We start from the raw sequence: 19601 nt of genomic DNA on the forward strand, positions 1-19601 counted from the left end.
TTGCGACCCAACGGATTATTTGTTTTTTCAACCCTTGGGATGCAAAATCAACTTTTCAGCTCCAACCCTCTCAGAATTCTACAGTTCATCGGAGCTGTACGGGATACTGTGTATCTCAGAGCATTTCTTCCTCAGCAGCGTCAGGATGCTCTCATTCAACTTTGTCACCAAGTGTCATTTCTCATTCACTTTCAGCAAGACACATGATGGTTCTCTTAGGTCACATGGCCTCTACAGTTCACATGACTCCCTTTGCCAGATTTCACCTCAGGATTCCTCGGTGGACCCTGGCATCTCAGTGGGCACAGGCTTTAGACCCACTCTCTCAGCACTTTACAGTGACTCCTTCGTTGAGACAGTCTCTCTACTGGTGGATGCTCTCTTCCAATCTCTTCAGAGGGTTACTGTTTCAAATACCCCCTCATCAGAAGGACCTCACGACAGATTCTTCGACCTATGCTTGGGAGGGTTCATCTCGATGGTCTACGTACTCAAGGCCATTGGTCCACTACAGATCGTCAGTGTCACTTAAATCGGTTGGAACTCAGAGTGATTTTCAATGTTCTCAAAGCTTTTCAGCATCTTCTCCACGATCAAGTAGTACTCATTCGGACAGAAAATCAAGTCCCCATGTACTACTTCAACAAGCAGGGAGAAATAGCATCTCTCCCTCTCCGCCAGAAAGCTCAAAAGGTATGAATTGGGCAATCCTTCACAACACCTTTCTAAAAGCGGTCTATATTCAAGAAGAAAAACTGGCGGAATAATTGAGTCATCTTCTACAACCTCATGAATGGACACTCAATTCCTCACCTCTCCATCACATTTTTTCTCAGTGGCAGACTCCTCAGATAGATCTATTTCCGTCTCCCCACAACAACTGCCTCAATTCTGCTCCAGGATATATTCTCCTCATCGCCTCGAGGCAGATACTTTTCTTCTGGAATAGACAAATCAGTTCTATATGCATTTCTTCCATTTCCTCTCATTCTCAAGACGAACATGCCACCATGGTTCTCATAGCTCCTTGGTGGCCCACACAACTCTGCTCTCCCTTCTGCTTCAACTCAGCAGCACGGAGCCACTACTTCTACCAGTGTTTCCCTCTCTGCTTACACAGTCAGGGGTCTCTACTTCTCCCAACCTGCAGTCTCTACACCTGACAGCTTGGTACCTCTCAACCTAACTGCCACGCTAGTTTTCTCAATCTGTCAAGGACATTTTAAAGGCTTCCAGGAAGCCTAAACCTAGACATTGTTACAACCAGAAATGGACTAGATTTCCTGCTTGGTGCACCATTCATCGCAAGGAGCCTAAATTTACCTCCTTGTCTTCTCTTTTGGATTACCTGTTGCATTATCTCAATCAGGCCTCAAATCCACATCTATTCGAGTTCATCTCAGTGCAGTTGGAGCTGTGACTGAAAATATTTTTTTTCTGATGGAATCATAAAAAGTTTGTCGTAGTGAAGGGATATTTAGAAGATGCTGATTACTTTAATGAAGAATTATTTAAAAGCAATAAGGGATAAGGAATCTATCAATGAAGGATGGGGTATGTGTGGTTTTAGTTTCAAATGTAAGTACAGTGGTGCCTCACACAACGAACTTAATTCGTTCCAGGAGCAAGTTTGTTATGTGAAAAGTTTGTTATGTGAAACGCGTTTTCCCATAACAATACATGTTAAAAAAAATAATTCGTTCTGCAGCATAAAATATGCTAAGATGACATAAAAAAAGATAAATTTGTCAAAATGGTGAAAATGGTGGTCTTGCTGAGGCCAAACTCTTTGACGAGGTCACACTGTTTTACCCCACATTCACTCCTTCTAATTATTTCCCGTTTCATTTCAACAGAAATCACCTTTCTGCTTTTTTTAGAAGCCATGATATATAAAAAATATTGAGTTTATCTTAAAAGGACGACTGTATACAGTGAGAGAGGGCAGTTAAGCGCAGTGACTAACGACTGCCTGCAGTGCCTGCGCGGAAGGATGCAATACATCGGCAGCTCGGGCGACTTCGTTGTGTGAAACGAAGTTCGTTGTGTGAAGTTCGTTGAGTGAAACGAAGTTCATTGTGTGAATCAAGACATGAAGTTCGTTGTGTGCAGCGTTCGTTGTGTGAGGCGTTCGTTATGCGAGGCACCACTGTAGTAAAATTTTATAAGTGATTCTGTGTGTGATTTGTAACCAGTGTGATTTTATCAATAGGGGCATAACATGGTCATTTTTTAAGCTTTGTATCTTAGTTTTATTGCAGTGTTTTTAATAATTTATAATCTTAGTAATCTTCTTTGTTCTTTTTGAGTTCAAGGGTGGGTGGAGTCATAGTACCAATCTTGCAGGGTTCTGTAATGTGAGTCCAGCTGTCTTCCCTCAGCACAGCCTCTGCTGGAAATCATAAACCAGCTGGAAATCAAACCATTTCATCAATGTACCTCTCATTCTCACCATGCTTCTCAGTCTTGCCTCCTCCTCTCTCATTTCCTTCCTTCATGAGGGATTCAAGATGAAGACAGACATGGAACTACTCCCTCTGCCTGGGTAACCTTTTCTGTCTGCACAGATACAGAAGCTGTAACCTGAGCAGCAGCTTGTTGACATGATGTTTCCCAGCCATACTGTGGTTGCATAAGTACTTATACCTGGAAGAAAAAAGAAAGAAAAATCCTACCAAAGTAATGCCCTGTTCCTGGTTGGTTAAAGAGCCAAAAAAACAGAAGCTCCTTTTGTAAGACTTTCGAGAGTGGGATCTGCCAGGACAATCCCACATTTATAGCTCTCGTTTTCCTTCACAATAGTTGGAGGTTCAAATACACCACATATTTAAACTCTTGGTGACTTTAAGTAAACGGATTCAGGAGAAAATCCCTCTAAAGTCACAGCTTGTTTTGAAACAAAAACTACCGAACGTAAGTACAGACCATTAAAATTAACATTTTCTTTTAATTTGCAAGGAACATTCAGGAAACGGGAATACCCATAATAAGATAAGACTAATCCAGTCATCCTATTGGTTGACATAATGTAACCTATAGTACCATCCCTGCTTCTTATTTTTTTTACCTATTTTGACTGGCTGAATCTCTTTACTTTATTTGCATCGTTTGGCCTTTCTGATTTGATAGGGCAAAATATAAGTCGGGGATAAATAAAGTGACGTTCAACCAACCCCCTCCCTTTTTTCCTCCTAGGTCCGCCTCTTTAGATGGTGTGCCGTGTGCAAAAAAAAAAACCAACCCCAAACCCCAGCCGTTAAAATGGGTGCAGGGTGGAGGAAAGAGAGAGAGAGGGGGAGGGAGGAGCGAGTTATGGTAGAAGAGGGTCGGTGATTGGGTCCGTTACTGTTTCAAAGGAGTAAGGAGAACTCGGATTGGTGGCAAGATGCCTTAGCTCCTCGCGCTTGAGGTTTATTGTGTGCCGTCAGGAGCGTGTGGGTATCGTGTGTTGACGCTTGGTTTTTTTTTTTTTTTTTTTTCTCCTTTCCCCCCCTCTCTTCGTAGTTAGCGGTTACTCGCTACCTGTGACAGGAAACTCGAGAGCTCGGAACCATGGTAAGAAGGTTATGGGTATGTGCTACCAGGCGAGTGGGACTGCTAGGAGCTACTTGCGCGCGAAGAGAAACGTTTTCTCTTATTAATGGAGGCCGGTGAATGTTAGGGCCTATAGTTCCGTGCGTGAATATTAACGTGTCAGTTGGTGATCGTGTGTCTTGAGCTCTGTGGAAGGTAGGAGCATGGTTGTTTTTGGTGGAGATAAACTAGTAGGAGGATTTAGTGTCTGGCTAGGAGAGGTACTTTTAGGCGGGAAATGTTCTGTGCGGTGAGGACGAAAGAATATAATTTTTGATCTGGTTTCACGAACTAGTAGTAAAGAGTTTCTCCTGGCGTGGTAGAGGTTCGTCTTGTTTTTGATAATATCTAAGCAGGTGCTGTAGGAGGTCACCCATCCAGAACATTACCACAAAGACCATGATTGTATTTCTTTAACTTGAGAAGTTGGAAGGCTGTATGAGTGGGTTTCTCTGCCTGTCGCAGAATGATTTCCCGACCGTGTCCCTAATGCTAGTGATACAATTCGTAGTATCTTTGGGAGGAATGTGGCAGTTGGCCGCGTGGGAGATTAGATCAGACGCTGGGATCTGGAGAGGGTGGCTGCCAGAGAACTTGACAGTTGAAGTGGGGGAGGGTGGCATCTGGGTAGTACATGGAATAGAGGAGGCAATAACAGTGGTGGCGGAGATTCCCTGTTTGGGGTCTGTACATCCGGGTACCTGAAGTTTCCGCGGGATGCCAGACGTACTGTAGAATCTGAAGCCCAGTGCTTCAGGAGAGTTTAAAAGAGGGGATTGCACACTCAACGGCCAACCTTCTATGTCTAAGCGTTTTCTCATGCTTTACATTCATCTTTTAAAAGGATTGTCGATCTTGTATTGAGTGTAACAGGAGGAAAAAAAATATAGGAAAACTTTCTCGTTTCGACAATATAAGCAAAGGTTATCTTATGGCAATAGTTTTCTTATTTGGAAAGCTAGGGTGATTGTCGGTTACTACTTCAGTGTTTGCTTTAGAAAACGGGGAAAATAGGCATGCAAACCTCGTGCTGCTTAAGTTAAGACCTTTTTTCTGTAGCAGTGCTAGATGCACACATCCTGTCAATTAGAAGGGCACCTTGATTTGTTTAAGTTCGCCCTACTGGAAACCCTTGGCATATCAATTTCTTCCATCAGAATCATGACATTTCACTTCAATTTGATATAGGCTGGTATACTAAGTCACTCTAGGCTTGAAGAAAACTTCTTTGTAGGTTGACATTGGGCAGTTAAGGATAGTCCTAAATGAGCTCAAAATATGAGCTTTATATTCACAAGTCCAGCTGTCAGTTTGAGTATTGCATTAAGTATAGCACAACTTAAACTGTCTACTGTGTAGCACTAGGACAGACTTTTCTTCAGGCCCCATGAGTGTCACAAATTAAGTGACATGCGTAGTTTTTCTCTTAAATTCATACTCTGGCCACTGGCAACAGTACATTTGCATCTTTTTTGAGGAACTGTATTAATGTTGGGATGGTGGTATAACAAATTCTACCTTGTAACCTGTAAGTTTATTTTCATGTTTAATATTTAGAGTTGTAGTGCAAAGTAGTTATTGTAATTTTATCTAAATTTTGAGTAGTCTGCAACACTGGGAAATGTAGGAATCGTTAAAGATTTAAAAATGGTAGTTTATTGGCAGCTTTGTATACAGAAAAAGCTTTTATGACAAAGTAAGAGTTGTCCTACTGGGACAGGCTGAAGGTCCATGTAGTCCTGTCTTGCTTCCATCAGCAGACAAGTATCTGGCACTCTTGGCTTTTCTGACTCTGGATATAAATGCAGTCTATATAGTTGTGAACATAGGGAAAACAAACACTGATTGATAGAAGTCCAAAATGTTCTGAGTCTGCTGTACTGAGTTAAGGTACTTGTATAGGAGCCCTTGCATGCTGCCCAAAACTTCTCTTGCCATATCTTTGCCCTGATTTGTATTGTATATTAGAATACAGTGGCCTCCACTCAAAGTCATGTTCCATGTTTAAAGTATAGAAACCTCGTATTTTAAGCAATGGTCTTCTATGTAGGTACCTTAGTCCAGTTTTTCCCAACTTCAAGTTAAGTACTTCCTTTTTTTTTTTTTTTTTTTTAAAGTCAAACTTCAACTGAGTACCCCACTGAACTCCCATCAGCTCTGGCAGATGTGCATTCTAGAAACTCAGTCTAATCATGAAATAGAAAATAAAATTACTTTTTTCTACCTTTTTTTGTTGTCTGGGTATTTTGTTTCTGATCATGTTGGTTCTAGTATCTGGTTTCTGCTTTTCTCAGTTTTGTCAGGGTCTCTTGGACACAGAAAGGGAAGAAATGTTAAATGGACTGCCCCTCTTGGTATCTTCCCCCTCCCCCAATCCAGAATCATTTTTCCTATCTCCCAGTGTCCAGCATCACCTAATCTCTGGTCCCCCCACCCCCTTTCCATATCAACTATCTTTCAACTACTGTGCCTCGTCTCCATCACTCATTCCTTCAGCACTCTTCTTCCTTCCTCTGTCACCACTTGCTTACCTGCAAGACTGTTGCATTGCTTTGTCTTCAGTGGCATCAAGGAATAGAACCTATCCTTCCTTTCCCTGCTGCCATATGTTTATCTGCAGATACTGTGACTGGGTACGTCTTGGGATATGTATACTGCTTGTTGGGTGCTTATGTCTTAGTCTACGTTGAGGATCAGGTCACTTTTCTAGAGCAATAGGTGTGTCATTCTGGACAGATGAGTATTCAGTCTGAACCCACAAGTTGTGCAGAAGGTTATCTATCACAGTTTTCAACACCTCTTCCTTATCCAGTTCTGAACGCAAGCTGGACAGTGGTGGTCTGATCTGCTATGTTTAAAAAATTTTTTAAATTTGAGGGTATTTAGCAGTGGTCCCCAATATTCCTGGGGCAACTGCCTGGGAGACCTGCTGGTTACCTGTTCAGTCAGCCTGCTTAAATATTTGAGCTTGGGGGTCCGTTCCCCTAGAACAGTGGTCATTGCTAATTTTTAAGTGAGTGCTGTTTTGAGTCTAAAAGGATTGACGGAGAGCCGACAAATATCTCCCTACATGGATGACATCGATAATGCTTCTTGACATTCATTCTTAGCTAGAACACCTGGTTTTCATCAACACATGCAGAACACAGATAAACCCTATTCAAATACAGGACCACCATATATTAATTAGTGTGTCGTACACTAAACTGGTGGCTACATCTTGATGCCACCTGGAAGTGCTCAGATGCTCTTTTGACAGGGCCCTGGGCTGCCAGTGGGGGGTGCTGAAAAAGAAGAGGCTGAAAAAGAAGAGGCGCGTAGAGGAGGAGAAGTGCTGCTGGCGGCTGATTACTTATAGGATGTGCCTCACCGCGTGAGGCATGTCCTGTAAGCAGCTGGCGCCTCGCCTCCTCCCTGGTGGCACACTAGCACACACTTTGCTGTATATACTCAAATATAAGCCAACCCAAATATAAACCAAGGTAACTTCCTCCCCCCCCCCTAAAAAAAGGAGGATAAAAGGTTGACTCAAATATAAACTGGTGAGTTATTTAAGTGTTCAGTCAAAATAGTAAAAAAATGTGAAAACTATTAACCTTTTGAGGATCTGAGTTATTTAAGTGCCCTGCCCTGCTATACTCGGCACCTGTCCCCTCCTTCCTGACCAATGCCTTGCAGGCCTCCACCGGGACTGCTGTACGACCTGGTGGTTTCAGCAGTGGGCTGGGGCAGGAGCGATCTCTCCTGTCTCAGCTGACTGACTTTTTTTTATTTCCCTCTCGCCTCCCCCGTGTACTTTTTAAATCCTCAGTGTTCAGCGATGGGCAGGAGTGATCAGTCTTGTCCTGGCTAACACTGACTTCTTTTACTTCCCTTTTGCCTCCCCTGCATACCTTTTAAAATTCCCAGTGGTAAACTGGAGCAGGAGTAGCCTTCCCGCGCTCCTGCCCTGTGGAGAGCAGTTGGTGAATGGCTGCTGTGTGTTGCACAGGACTCACAAGAACTTGTAGCAGCCATTCACTAGTGGCTCTTCATGGAGCAGGAGCGCAGGAAGGCTGCTTTGGTTCACCACTGGACCACCAGGGATTTTAAAGGTAAGTGGGGGAGGGAAAATATTTTTTTAGTTGGTTTGGACAGGAGGCGGGAGGGATCCCTCCTGTCCCAGCTCACCGCTGGACTACCAGGTCTTACAGCAGGTCTGGTGGAGGCTTGCAACTGGTCCGGAAAGGGTGCGGGGGAGGCAAAAGTGACCCTAGTATAAGCCGAGCCCCCCCTCCCCCCCATTTTTGGCCCAAATATCTCTGCATATGTACAGTGTATCTCAAACCCTGTGCCCTGGCAGATTTCAGGTGTGCTGTGAGATGCTGGCGAGGAGGAGAGGCACCAGCTGCCTGCTTACAGGATGTGCCTTTCATGGCGAGACATGCTCTTTTAGTAGCTGGCGCCTGTGCCTCTGCTCCTCCTCACATCTCCTGCATCACCCTCCTCCCCACACCTGCGGTAATAGGAGGTTCAGGGCCGCAGCTGGAGAACATCCATGCATGCATGTGACATCATTGCTTTGACGTCCACGTATTTCCGGGTGCCCTCCAACCGCAGCCTTGAGATTAGTGTACTGCAATTTAAAAAGTTTGCGACACTGGTATACACAAACTAAACACCAGAGAAATAGAAACGAATGCATTTCTTCCTGAGCAGTACAAAATATAGACAGCAGATGTAAATTCTCAAAACTGACACATTCAATCACTAAATTGAAAATAAAATCATTTTTCCTACCTTTGTGGTCTGGTGACTTTATTTTTCTAATCATTTTTCCCAGTCTCTGGTTGCACTTCTTTCTGTCTGTGCTCTTTAATTCTGTTTTCAGGACCTTCTTAAGCATTTGCTGTATTTCTCTCCATCATTTTCTGCCCTACATCAATCTTTGGCATCAACTTTATATTCAACTCTTCAGTATTTTTGCTTGCTTAAGTCTTCCCCATATGCACCATCTCCTCCCTCTCTGCCTTTCCTTCCACATGTATCAACTACTCCCTTTCTTCCCTATTCCCATCTTAAACAGCATTTTCCATCTGTCTTCCCCACCCCTCCCATCCTTGTGCACCATTTTCTCCCTCTCTTCCCTTCGTCTCCTCACCGAGCTACATTTCCTTCTCTCTCCAACTCTGGTTGTCTGACATCAGTCTCCCCTCCTTCCCCTTTGTGGTTTGGCATCTCTGTCCTACTCTTACCTACCTCTCTCTTCCCTTCCCTGGTCTGGTATTTCTCTCGCCTTCCTTACCTCTCCAGTAATATATCTCTCCTCTCTTTTTCCTCACTACCCTAGTTTGGAATCTTCTCCTTCTCTCCCCCTCCAGTAGTCCATCTTTCTGCTTTCTTTTCTCCCTTCTTGTGATCTGGTGTCTCCTTCCTACCATACTTTGACATCTCTGTCCTTCCCCTAAGGTCTGGCATCTTTTCTTTCTCCCCATTCCTACGGACCACTCCTCCTGCAAGCCACTGCAACCTCCCCTGTGTTCCTCCCATCCACAGGATCTGGTGGCAGCTGCTCTTTTTTTATTTGGCTGCGGCAGCATTGAAGTAAACACGTTGCCTTTACTGGCCCAGAAGCTTTCCCTCTGCTACTGCTTCATGCCTGTGCGGGGATAGGAAGCAGTAGCAGAGGGAAAACTTCTCGGTTGCCAAAGCCAGTGTGTTTACCTCACTTAAGCTGCCGGCATCCTGAAAAGAGAGAGAGCGCGCAGCTTAAGTGATGGAACTTCAGACTGCAGCACGTGCTGCCAAAAAGGTCTCTGTAGGCTGTCATTAGCTTGCGAGCTCTGCAATGAAGACCACTGCCCTAGAATCTAGCTAGCCCTCTGAAAAATTATGAACTTATGTGCAGTCTATTATGGTCTCTGTAATAGTCATTTGGGCTTTCAGTGCATTGGCTGCATTCCATCTTCTCCCTTCGCTGGAGGTCTGAGATTTTAGACCAGCTGGCAGCTGATGATCTCAGCGTCTTGGAACTGACATTAATTTTTGAGGCATTATTCTGTCTCCTTATCCCACCTGCACATTAATTTTATTTTATTTTTTTTAGTCCTTTCTCCCAAAAGAGCCCAGAATGGGTTACAAGTTAACATACATAATATAGGTTCGTGATAAGAGAGTTTTGAGTAAAGGCTTCCAATAATAAGTGAAAAGAGAGACTTCGAATAGTGACAATAAAATGAGTTCAAACTTCTTACAGTGCTAAGACAATTCCCATACACAAAAGGACAAATATAGAAACATGATGGCAGATAAAAGCCAAATGGCCTATCCAGTCTGGCCATCCGCAGTAACCATTATCTCTTCTTCTCTAAGAGATCCCATGTGACTATCCCAGGCTTTCTTGAAATCAGATAAAGTCTCTTGTCTACCGGGAGACTGTTCCATGCATCTACCACCCTTTCTGTAAAAAAGTATTTCCTTGGATTACTCCTGAGCCTATCACCTCTTAACTTCATCCGATGCCCTTTCATTCCAGAGTTTCCTTTCAAATGAAAGAAACTTGACTCATGCGCATTTATATTATGTAGGTATTTAAACTTCTCTATCATATCTCACCTCTCCTGCCTTTCCTCCAAAGTATACAGATTGAGATCTTTAAGTCTGTCCCCATAAGCCTTATGAAGACCACATACCAGAAAAAACAAAATTCCTTTTGCTAGAAAAGGCCAAAACTCCTACCATCACAGAACTGAAAATCAAAAATACCAAATACCCGATACAACCCAAACTCAAAATCCTAGGAGTAACGATAGACAGATGTTGCACAATGCAGTCCCAAATCAACAAGACAACCCAGAAAGCGTTTCTAACCTTGAGAAATCTACGTAAAATCAGAAAATTTTTCAACCCAGCATCATTCAGACTAATTGTCCAATCCCTAGTCTTAGGTTTGCTGGGCTATTGCAACTCCCTCTATCTACCTTGTCCAGCCTTTATGATAAAACAACTTCAGACCATACAAAACACCGCCCTCAGACTGATATACTCCCTGAGAAAACATGATCACATTACAACTGCCTTTTTAGACTCTCACTGGCTACCCATACAAGCACGAATTCAATTCAAATTCTACTGCCTATTATTCAAAGCGTTAAACGGCTCTTCCCCCTCCTACCTAAATAACCACTTAAACCAGATCTTCACCTCAAGACACAGAAGAACCCCGAACCCTTTTGCCTTCCCCCCACTCAAGGCACACAGCGCAAGAAACTGTTTGACAACCTTCTGGCAACACAAGCAGCAAAACTCAACCATATCATCTCCAACCTACTGATGACAATGGACGACTTCAAAACATTTCGAAAAGAAATCAAAACCCTGCTCTTCAAAAAATTCATCCAAACAACTTAACCCCCCTTCACCTTACCTCCAGATAATTATCCCCTAAAAAATCCTCCCCAAAACACCTAAATAAACAGATCCCTGAAATGTTTTGTAACCTTACCTACTCTAACTGTAATCTATCTGTCTATATCGCACAGTCCTGCAATGTCAATTTACTATCCAACTCATAAGTTCCCCTCAAAAAAAAAAAATTGTATCTTCACTGGAAAATGTCCAGTCAAATATTTTGTAATCCACCTTGAACTGCAAGGTATAGGCGGAATAGAAATCTGTAATATAATGTAATGTAATACCATTTTAGTAGCCTTCCTCTGGACTGACTCTATCCTTTTTATATCTTTTTGAAGGTGCGGCCTCCAGAATAGTATACAATATTCTAAATGAGGTCTCGCCAGAATCTTATACAGGGGCAACAATACCTCCTTTTTCCTACTAGCCATATCTCTCCCTATGCACCCTAGCATCCTTTTAACTTTCACCGTCCCTTTTCAACCTGTTTGGCCATCTTAAGATGATCACATACAATCACACCCAAGTCCCGATCTTCTGTCGTGCACATAAGTTCTTCACCCCCTAAACTGTACTGTTCCCTTGGGTTTTTGCATCCCAAATGCATGACCTTGCATTTCTTAGCATTAAATTTTAGCTGCCAAATTTCAGATCATTGTTCAAGCTTCGCCAGGTCTTTTTCTTTGTTATTCATACCATTCTGGGTGTCTACTCTATTGCAGATTTTGGTATCAACCGCAAAGAGGCAAATCTTACCTGACAGCCCTGCAGCAATATTGTTTATAAAAATGTTAAAAAGAGGCCCTAGAACAGAACCTTGAGGCACACCACTGGTAACATCCCTTTTCTCAGAGTGATCTCCATTGATCACTACCCTCTGTTGCCTTCCACTCAACCAGTTCTTGACCCAGCCTGTTACTTTGGGACTCATCCTGAGGGCAAGTTTATTTATTAGATGTCTGTGTGGAACACTTTCAAAGCCTTTGCTAAAATCTAAATACATCACATCTAGTGCACATCCTCTATCAAATTTTCTGGTTACCCAGTCAAACAAATGGATCAGGTTTGTCTGACAAGACCTACCTCTAGTGAATCCATGTTGCTGCCTGTCCTGTAATCCACAGGATTCTAGAAACTTCACCATTCTCTGTTTTAAAAGCATTTCCATTAATTTGCTTGCCACGGAAGTCAGACTTATCGGCCTGTAATTCCCTTATTTATTTATTTTAAAAATTAGTTGCTTAAATCTAAGCGATGTTTAAAACATTTACATCCACATTTTCAAGAACATAAGAAGCGCCATCTCTGGCTCAGACCTTCAGTGCATCAAGACCGGCGATCCACAAACGCAGAGGCCCAGCCAGGTGTACACCTGACATATGCCTCTCACAAGGAGATGTGCATCTAGTTTGTTTTTAAATCCTAGAACGGTGGATTCCGCAATAACCTCCTCCGGGAGAGCATTCCAGGGGTCCACCACTCGTTGCATGTAGCAGAACTTCCTGATATTTGTCCTGAACTTGTCCCCCCTTAGCTTCAGTCCATGTCCTCTTGTCCGCGTCACATTGGACATTGTAATAATTTTTTTTCCTGCTCTATTTTGTTGATTTCTTTCAGTATTTTGAAAGTCTCGATCATATCCCCTCGCAGTCTCCTCTTCTCAAGGGAGAACAATCCCAGTCTCTTAAGTCGTTCCTCGTATTCCAAGTTCTCCATATCCTTTATTAGCTTCGTTGCTCGTCTCTGCACCCTCTCCAGCATTTTTATATCCTTCTTTAGGTATGAAGAGCAATGCTGGACGCAGTATTCCAAGTGTGGCCTGACCATCGCTCTATAAAGCGGCATTATTACTTTCTCCGATCTACTCATGATTCCCTTCTTTATCATGCCTAGCATTCTATTTGCGTTCTTCGCTGCCGCCATGCATTGCGCCGATGGCTTTAGGGTCCTATCAATTAATACACCCAAGTCCTTTTCGGTTTTTCACAGAGTTGCAACTGACATACTATACTTGTGTTCCTTATTCTTTCTGCCTAAGTGCATCACTTTGCATTTTTCCACATTAAACTTCATCTGCCATTTATCTGCCCATTTCTCCAATCGTCTCAAGTCGCTCTGGAGTTCCTCACTGTCCTTCTGCGATTTGATTGCCCGGCATAGCTTGGTGTCATCTGCAAACTTGATGATCTCATTGGATGTTCCATCCTCTAGGTCGTTGATGAAAATATTAAATAAGATGGGCCCAAGTACCGAGCCCTGGGGCACACCGCTAGTCATATTCTCCCAGTCTGAGAACTTCCCATTTATGCCCACTCTCTGTTCTCCAGCCATTTGCCTATCCATCTTAGTATATCTCCTTCTATGCCATGGCCTTGCAATTTCCTGAGAAGTCTTACATACGGAACCTTGTTGAACGCTTTCTGAAAATTCAAGTATATAATATCCACCGGTTCTCCATTATCAATTTGTTTGTTCACTGTCTCAAAAAATTGAAGTAGGTTCGTCAAATGTGACTTCCCTTTCCTCAATCCATGTTGTGTGTGTCTTAAGTGCCGGGTTATGCTATCCTTGATCAGAGTCTCAACCATCTTCCCAGGGACCGACGTGAGACTCACCCAAACTTTGTCACTTCAAAAGATTCCTTGATAGAACTTTCGCCTTCCAAGCTGCCAAGCTGAACCCATGGCTAGCACAAATGATACTAGAGGCCCCCACTTACCTCGGTTTCAGAAAATCACTTAAAACTTACCTATTCCGCAAACAAGACCCAAACTGTTCCCCCCCCTGACAATTTCTCCCCAATCCGGCCCCCTTATGAGGCCTTCCCCCCTTTTTTCCCCTCTTTCCGCATCCTCTTTCTAGTTCAAATAAAGCTGATAAATAATTGAAACTCTGTTATTCTGTACTTCAAATAACAAATCTGTAATTCTGACAAATAATTGTAAATCTGCCTGTCTAAGCAGACCCTAATGTAACTCAATGTAAACCGCCTTGAACTCGCATGGGTATGGCGGTATATAAAAATAAACTATTATTATTATTATTATTATTATTATTATTATTATTATTATTATTATTATAGTTGCCTGGCACTCCTCTTGATCCATTTTTAAATATCGGCGTGACGTTCGCTATCTTACAGTCGTCTGGTATCTGTCCTGTTTTGATTGATAGGTTGGCAAGTTTTTGCAATAGTTCTCCGATTTCCACTTTTAGCTCTTTTAAGACTCTCGGATGAATTCCGTCCGGTCCAGGAGATTTGTCACTCTTGAGTTTGTCGATCTGGCAGTAAATTTGGTCCAAGTCCACTTCTACTGTGGTAAGGCTGTCCTTTGTTACTTCTTTGAACACTTTCACTGCTTCTGGAATTGTTGCAGTGTCCTCCTTCGTAAAGACAGACGCAAAGAAGGAATTTAGTCTGTCTGCAATTTGTTTGTCTTCCTTGATGTACTCTTTCCTTCCCTGGTTGTCCAGTGGTTCCACCGCCTCTTTTGCAGGTTTTCTCGCTTTCACGTACCTGAAGAAGGGCTTGGCCTCCTGCGCTATTTTCTCATCATAGTCCTTTTTGACATCCCTCACCGCCCTGTGACACTTCTGATCATGCTTGTGTTTGTTCCAAGTTTCAGTTGTTTTCGTCGTTTCCATGCTTTAAAGGAGTCCTTCTTTTCTTTTATGGCTTCCTTCACCTCCTTGGTAAGCCACGCCTTTGGATTTCTTTGCTTTGGACATCGCGGAATGTAGAGGCTTTGTGCTTCTGTGATAGTATTTTTCAAAAGGACCATGCCTGTTCTACCGTTTCGACTTTGCCCATCTTTTTCTTGATCCGTTGTTTCACCATGGCTCTCATGCTATCATATCTTCCCCTTTTAAAGTTTAAAGTCGTGGTTGAGGTTTTAGTACCTTTCCCCTTCCTGACAGCAAGTTTGAAGTTGATCATGTTGTGATCGCTCGTCCCCAGCGGGACCGTGACTGCTACTTCCTTTGCCGGCCCCGTAATGCCATTTAGGACCAAATTCCTCTTGTCGGCTCTCCCACCAATTGTTCCAGGAAGCAGTCCCCTAGCACTTCCAGGAACTTTGCCTTCTTGCCACAATTTGAGGTCCCCAGGTCCCAGTCTATCCTCGGAAAATTGAAATCCCCCCAATATTACGACATTACTTGTCTTACATTCGTGTTTAATTTCCTCTATCATTTCTGAGTCTGTTTCCTTCCCCTGTCCTAGTGGTCAGTAGTAAAGGCCAATCTTTGTGTCAGCTCCGTTGTGTCTGGGAATCTTTATCCAGAGGGATTCCAGCTTCTCTTTCTCTTCCATCATAGTTTCTCTCACAGATTCTATTCCTTCCTGAACATATAGGGCAATACCTCCATCTTTCTGCCCCTCTATATCTCTTCTGTACCGTTTGTATCCCTGTAGTACTGTATCCCGTTTGTTTTTATCATTCCACCAAGTTTCTGTTATGCTAATGATTTCCAGTTCATCGTTTTTTGCTATTGCTTCTAATTCTCACATTTTGTTTCTCAAACTTCTAGCGTTCGAATACATACATTTGAGTTCCCTTTGTCTTGCCTTCTTGGACTCTTTAAGATTAGCAGTCTCCCCTGGTTCTTTCACAGTATCCTTCACTGCTCTTGTGTTGTCTCTCTTATTTGCTTTCTGGTCGTCCCCTCCTGTGTCTGAGTAGTTGTCCATAGTTCCCTCTTCGGGACATCCTGTCGCCTGGGCCATCAACTGGTGGTCGACTGTCGGCTTTCCTCTGTCCTTTAGTTTAAAGCCTTCTTGATGGCCCTCTTCATGTTGCCTGCCAATACTCTTGCTTCTTCCTTGTTGAGGTGTAGTCCGTCCTTTCTGTAGTACTTGCTTTTTCCTCAGAACGCCGTCCAGTTGCGCACGAAGTGAAAGCTTTCCTCTTCGCATCATCGTCTCATCCAGGCGTTGATCGCTTGTAATTCCTCTTGTCTCCTTCCATCCGCTCTTGGTACCGGGTGGATCTCGGAGAAGGCCACCTTCACCTCCCTGATCTTCAGTACTCTTCCGAGTGAGCGGAGCTGGCCCTTCATTTCTTCCCTGTCATACTTCCGTCTGCTCACATCGTTGGTTCCCACGTGGATAAGCACAGCAGTGTCCTCTCCCCCTGCGCTGTCTATGATCCTGGAGATCCTGTTTGCCACATCCTTCACTCTTGCTCCCGGTAGGCAGGTGACGATTCTATCCTCTCTCCCTCCAGTGTAGCTGTCCACATGCCGTACGATGGAGTCTCCCACAATGATCCCCATCTTCTGTATTCGGTGGTTCCTTGGGAGTCGTAAGTCCACATCCATGGTATAGGACCAATCTTTTCCCTCCTGCTATACTCCTGAAGTTGTTTTCTGCTCTTCGGGTGGTGGTGGGGTGTTCCCATGCAGTCTCGCTCTTACTCCTGGTGTGTGATCGCCCCTTATCTCTGCTTCCTTTTCTCCAGAATTTGCAGGGGTGTCTTCTCTTCTCTCGTCCAGGCCTTCCTGAGTTGTTCGGGTACAATTCTCCACATGCTGCTGGTGTGCTTCCTCGATGTATCTTTCTAGTTCCTTGACCTCTTTGTTTGGACTGAAATGCACTAGAAGCTTCTCCTGTGCGGATTTCTTATTCAAAGGTGAGGAGTTCTTTTAGTTCCAGCACTGTCTCCTCTAGCAGCAGACCTGCCGTTTCAAGCTATCTAGCTCCATGCAACGACTGCAAATGTATGCCCTAGTCCCCGAAGGGAGGTAGTCGTATATATTGCAGCTGGTGCAGAAGACTGGAAAGCTAACCTTCTGGCTTCCTTGGGCATCCATCTCTTGTCCCCCTTCTGAGTTGTTTGGGCGAATCGGTTGTGGACCTTCTGTCTCTGTCGTCTGGATGTTTTCTGGCTTCCTGATTACTACCTTCCTTTTTATTGTGAGTGTAATAGTGTTACTGCTTGTTCTGAGTTCGCTAGTGTTTTGTGTTAGTGTCTATGAGTGCTCGTTTCCCCTCTAGGTGTGCCCTGCTGTGTAGCTAGCTAAAGACCTGGTCTCCCTTCCTGCTTGTTCTGAGTCTGCTTGTGTTACAGTGTCGGAGTCACCTTTAGGTGTGTGGTATGTGAGGGAGTGTGCCCTGTTGTGTAGCTAGCTAAAGTATAGGATTTGTACCTACCTTCCCACTTGGTGTGAGTTTGATGGTGTTACTCTGCTGGTGTCCAAGTTTCCCCGGCTCCTACGGCTCCTTCTCAAAGGAGAGCTTGCTAAGGCAAGCGCCTTAGTCACTCGCCTTCGTCTCGTGCTGAACGGCGGCGCGCCGTTGGCTCCTCCCCTTATAAGGAAGATTTCGGCGCTGCCTTGCCGACGTGGTGGGGGTGGGTGGAGCTAACTCTCACCGCTGCCCCGAGCTGTCCTTCCTTGGCTCTCCTTCTCTTCGCTGCTTCGCTGCTCCTCTGCTCTCACTCTCCTAGACTCCTCTCTCCCCTTCTCTTTGCTGCTTCAAATAAATAGTCAATCTTCCTCACAAATTTCCCTAATACAAAATTCTCAAAAATCCAAAACAAACAACAACCACAGGGTTAGAGAAAGGTGTCCACAAATAATTGTGTTTTTTTAAAACATTTTCTTAAAATACGATCTTTGCATCTCATACTTGGAATTGATTTCCAGAGATTCTTACCGGCAAGTGAGAAAATAGATTTTCTAGATTTAACATAACAAATCCCATTTTCTTTTAAACTGAAGAGCAACATCCCTCCTTCAGATCTCAAACATCTTCCGGGTTGATAGATTTTCCACAAGTTTTCAAAGCAAGTAGGAGAAAAGGAGTACAATATTGGATGAACAACAGACAGAGCTTTATAGCAAACTAGTCTTTAAGCCCGTTACATTAACGGATGCTAGAATATATGTATGTCTGTCTTTCTTTCTTTCTGTCTCACTCCCTGCCCTTGTGTCTTTCTTCTTTTCTTTCTGTCTCCCTCCCTCCTATTATTTGTCTTTCTTTCTATTTGTCTCTCTTTCTGCCCCCTATGCAGCATTTATCTCCCCTTGTCCACTTTCCTGTACAGTAGCCATATAAGCATTCCCTCCCCCTCCATTTTCTTGTGCATCAGCATTTCCCCCCTCCCTACTTCCCTGTGCAGCATTTTCCTTCCTCGGGTGCTAGAATATATGTGTGTGTCTGTCTTTATTTTTTTCTCTTTCTGTCTCCTTAGCCACTTTTTCCTGTCCATTCTCCCTTCTTTTTACCTTCCCTGTGTCCACCACCACCCCTTCACTGCTCCCCTTATCCAGCAGCAGCCCTTCTCCCTTTGTTTTATCTCCCCCCTTTCCATCAGTACCTCTTCCTGCTCCCCCTGTCCAACAATAGGCATCCCTTCCTTTTTCCCCCCCTGTCCATCATCACCTCTTCCTGCTCCCCCTGTCCAGCAGTAGGCCTCCCTTCATTTTTTTCCTCCTGTCTATCAGCACCTCTTCCTGCTCCCCCTGTCCAGCATTAGGCCTCCATTCATTTCCTCCCCCCTGTCCATCAGCAGGCCTCCCTTCATTTCCCCCCCCTGTCCATCAGCGCCTTTTCCTGCTCCCCCTGTCCAATAATAGGCCTCCCTTCCTTTCCCCCCCCTGTCCATCATCACCTCTTCCTGCTCCCCCTGTCCACGGGAGTTAGTACAGGGCCGGTCTCTGCCGTTCTCCCCAGAGTTTTTTATTTACTCGGATAGAGTCCTTGCCGCCCCCCCTTCCCTTCCCGCGTACCCGATTAGGAACTCGGCGATTCAAGCAGCCTATGCAGCAGTCTTCAAACGCTGCTTCGGGTTCTTCTACTGCCCTGATTTACTCTGGCACGTCCCTGATGACATCATCAGAGACGCGGCAGAGCAAATCAGGGCAGTAGAAGGGCCTGAAGCAGCGTGTGAAGACGCCTGCACACGCTGCTTAAATCGCCGGGTAGGTAGTCGAGTCAGTGGCAAGGGAAGGGGGGTGAGCGGCAAAGGACTCCTGTGGTCTGTTGCGGAGGGCGGCCCGGCTCCATTTATCGATTAGTTCTGGAGAGGGGGGGGCAAATGCGCTGTGTTGGGGGGAAGGGTAGGCAGACGCAGGGACCAGGTTGCGCGCTTTCACGCTTCTGTGGTGTCTGAGCTGCAGGAGAGGGAGCAGGTTGTGCGTGGCGGGGGAGGCCCCGACTGCCCCAGCTGCAGCTTCTTCATCATTGAAAGCCGCCGCCGCCGCAGCTCCTCTCTCGATCCTGGTGCAGTTCGAGAGAGGAGCCGGTACCATGCACAGTGAGAGCCGGGGGTGAGGAAGGCCGCCGCAGCTGTGTAACTTTTTTTTTTAATTTGAAAGCCGCAGCCGGGGCCGCACATGCGCAGTCGTGTTTTCGCGACGGATCAGGGAACGCGACTTTTGAGTGCGCATGCGCGGCCTAGCATTTTATTATATTAGATTCTTTGTTGAACAGGTAACCAATGGAGAGCTTTCAAGATTGGAGTAATATGGGCAATCCTAGAAATGCCCATTATTAATCTAGCCGCTGAATTCATTAGAAGTTGAACAGGTTTGCATGTTTTCTTTGACAATCTGAGATACATAAATTGCAGTAATTAATTCGAGATAGCAATAAAGCTTGAACAACAGAGCGAAAATCCACAGGAAAGAGCATC

General features: G+C 44.5%; 1 protein-coding gene across 1 annotated transcript in view; it reads left to right on the forward strand.

The window, feature by feature from the left end:
* The first annotated feature begins 3422 nt into the window (after positions 1–3422).
* Positions 3423–19601, forward strand: part of LOC117363037 (histone H2A.V) — a 98452-nt gene continuing 82273 nt past the window's right edge. The window contains exon 1 of the mRNA XM_033950221.1: positions 3423–3555. Coding sequence (XP_033806112.1) covers positions 3553–3555 — 3 coding nt within the window. The 5' untranslated portion in view covers positions 3423–3552. The remainder of the gene's footprint in view (positions 3556–19601) is intronic.

The sequence above is a fragment of the Geotrypetes seraphini genome, chromosome 6 (genome assembly GCF_902459505.1).
Source record: "Geotrypetes seraphini chromosome 6, aGeoSer1.1, whole genome shotgun sequence".
NCBI classification, from domain to species: Eukaryota; Metazoa; Chordata; class Amphibia; order Gymnophiona; family Dermophiidae; genus Geotrypetes; species Geotrypetes seraphini.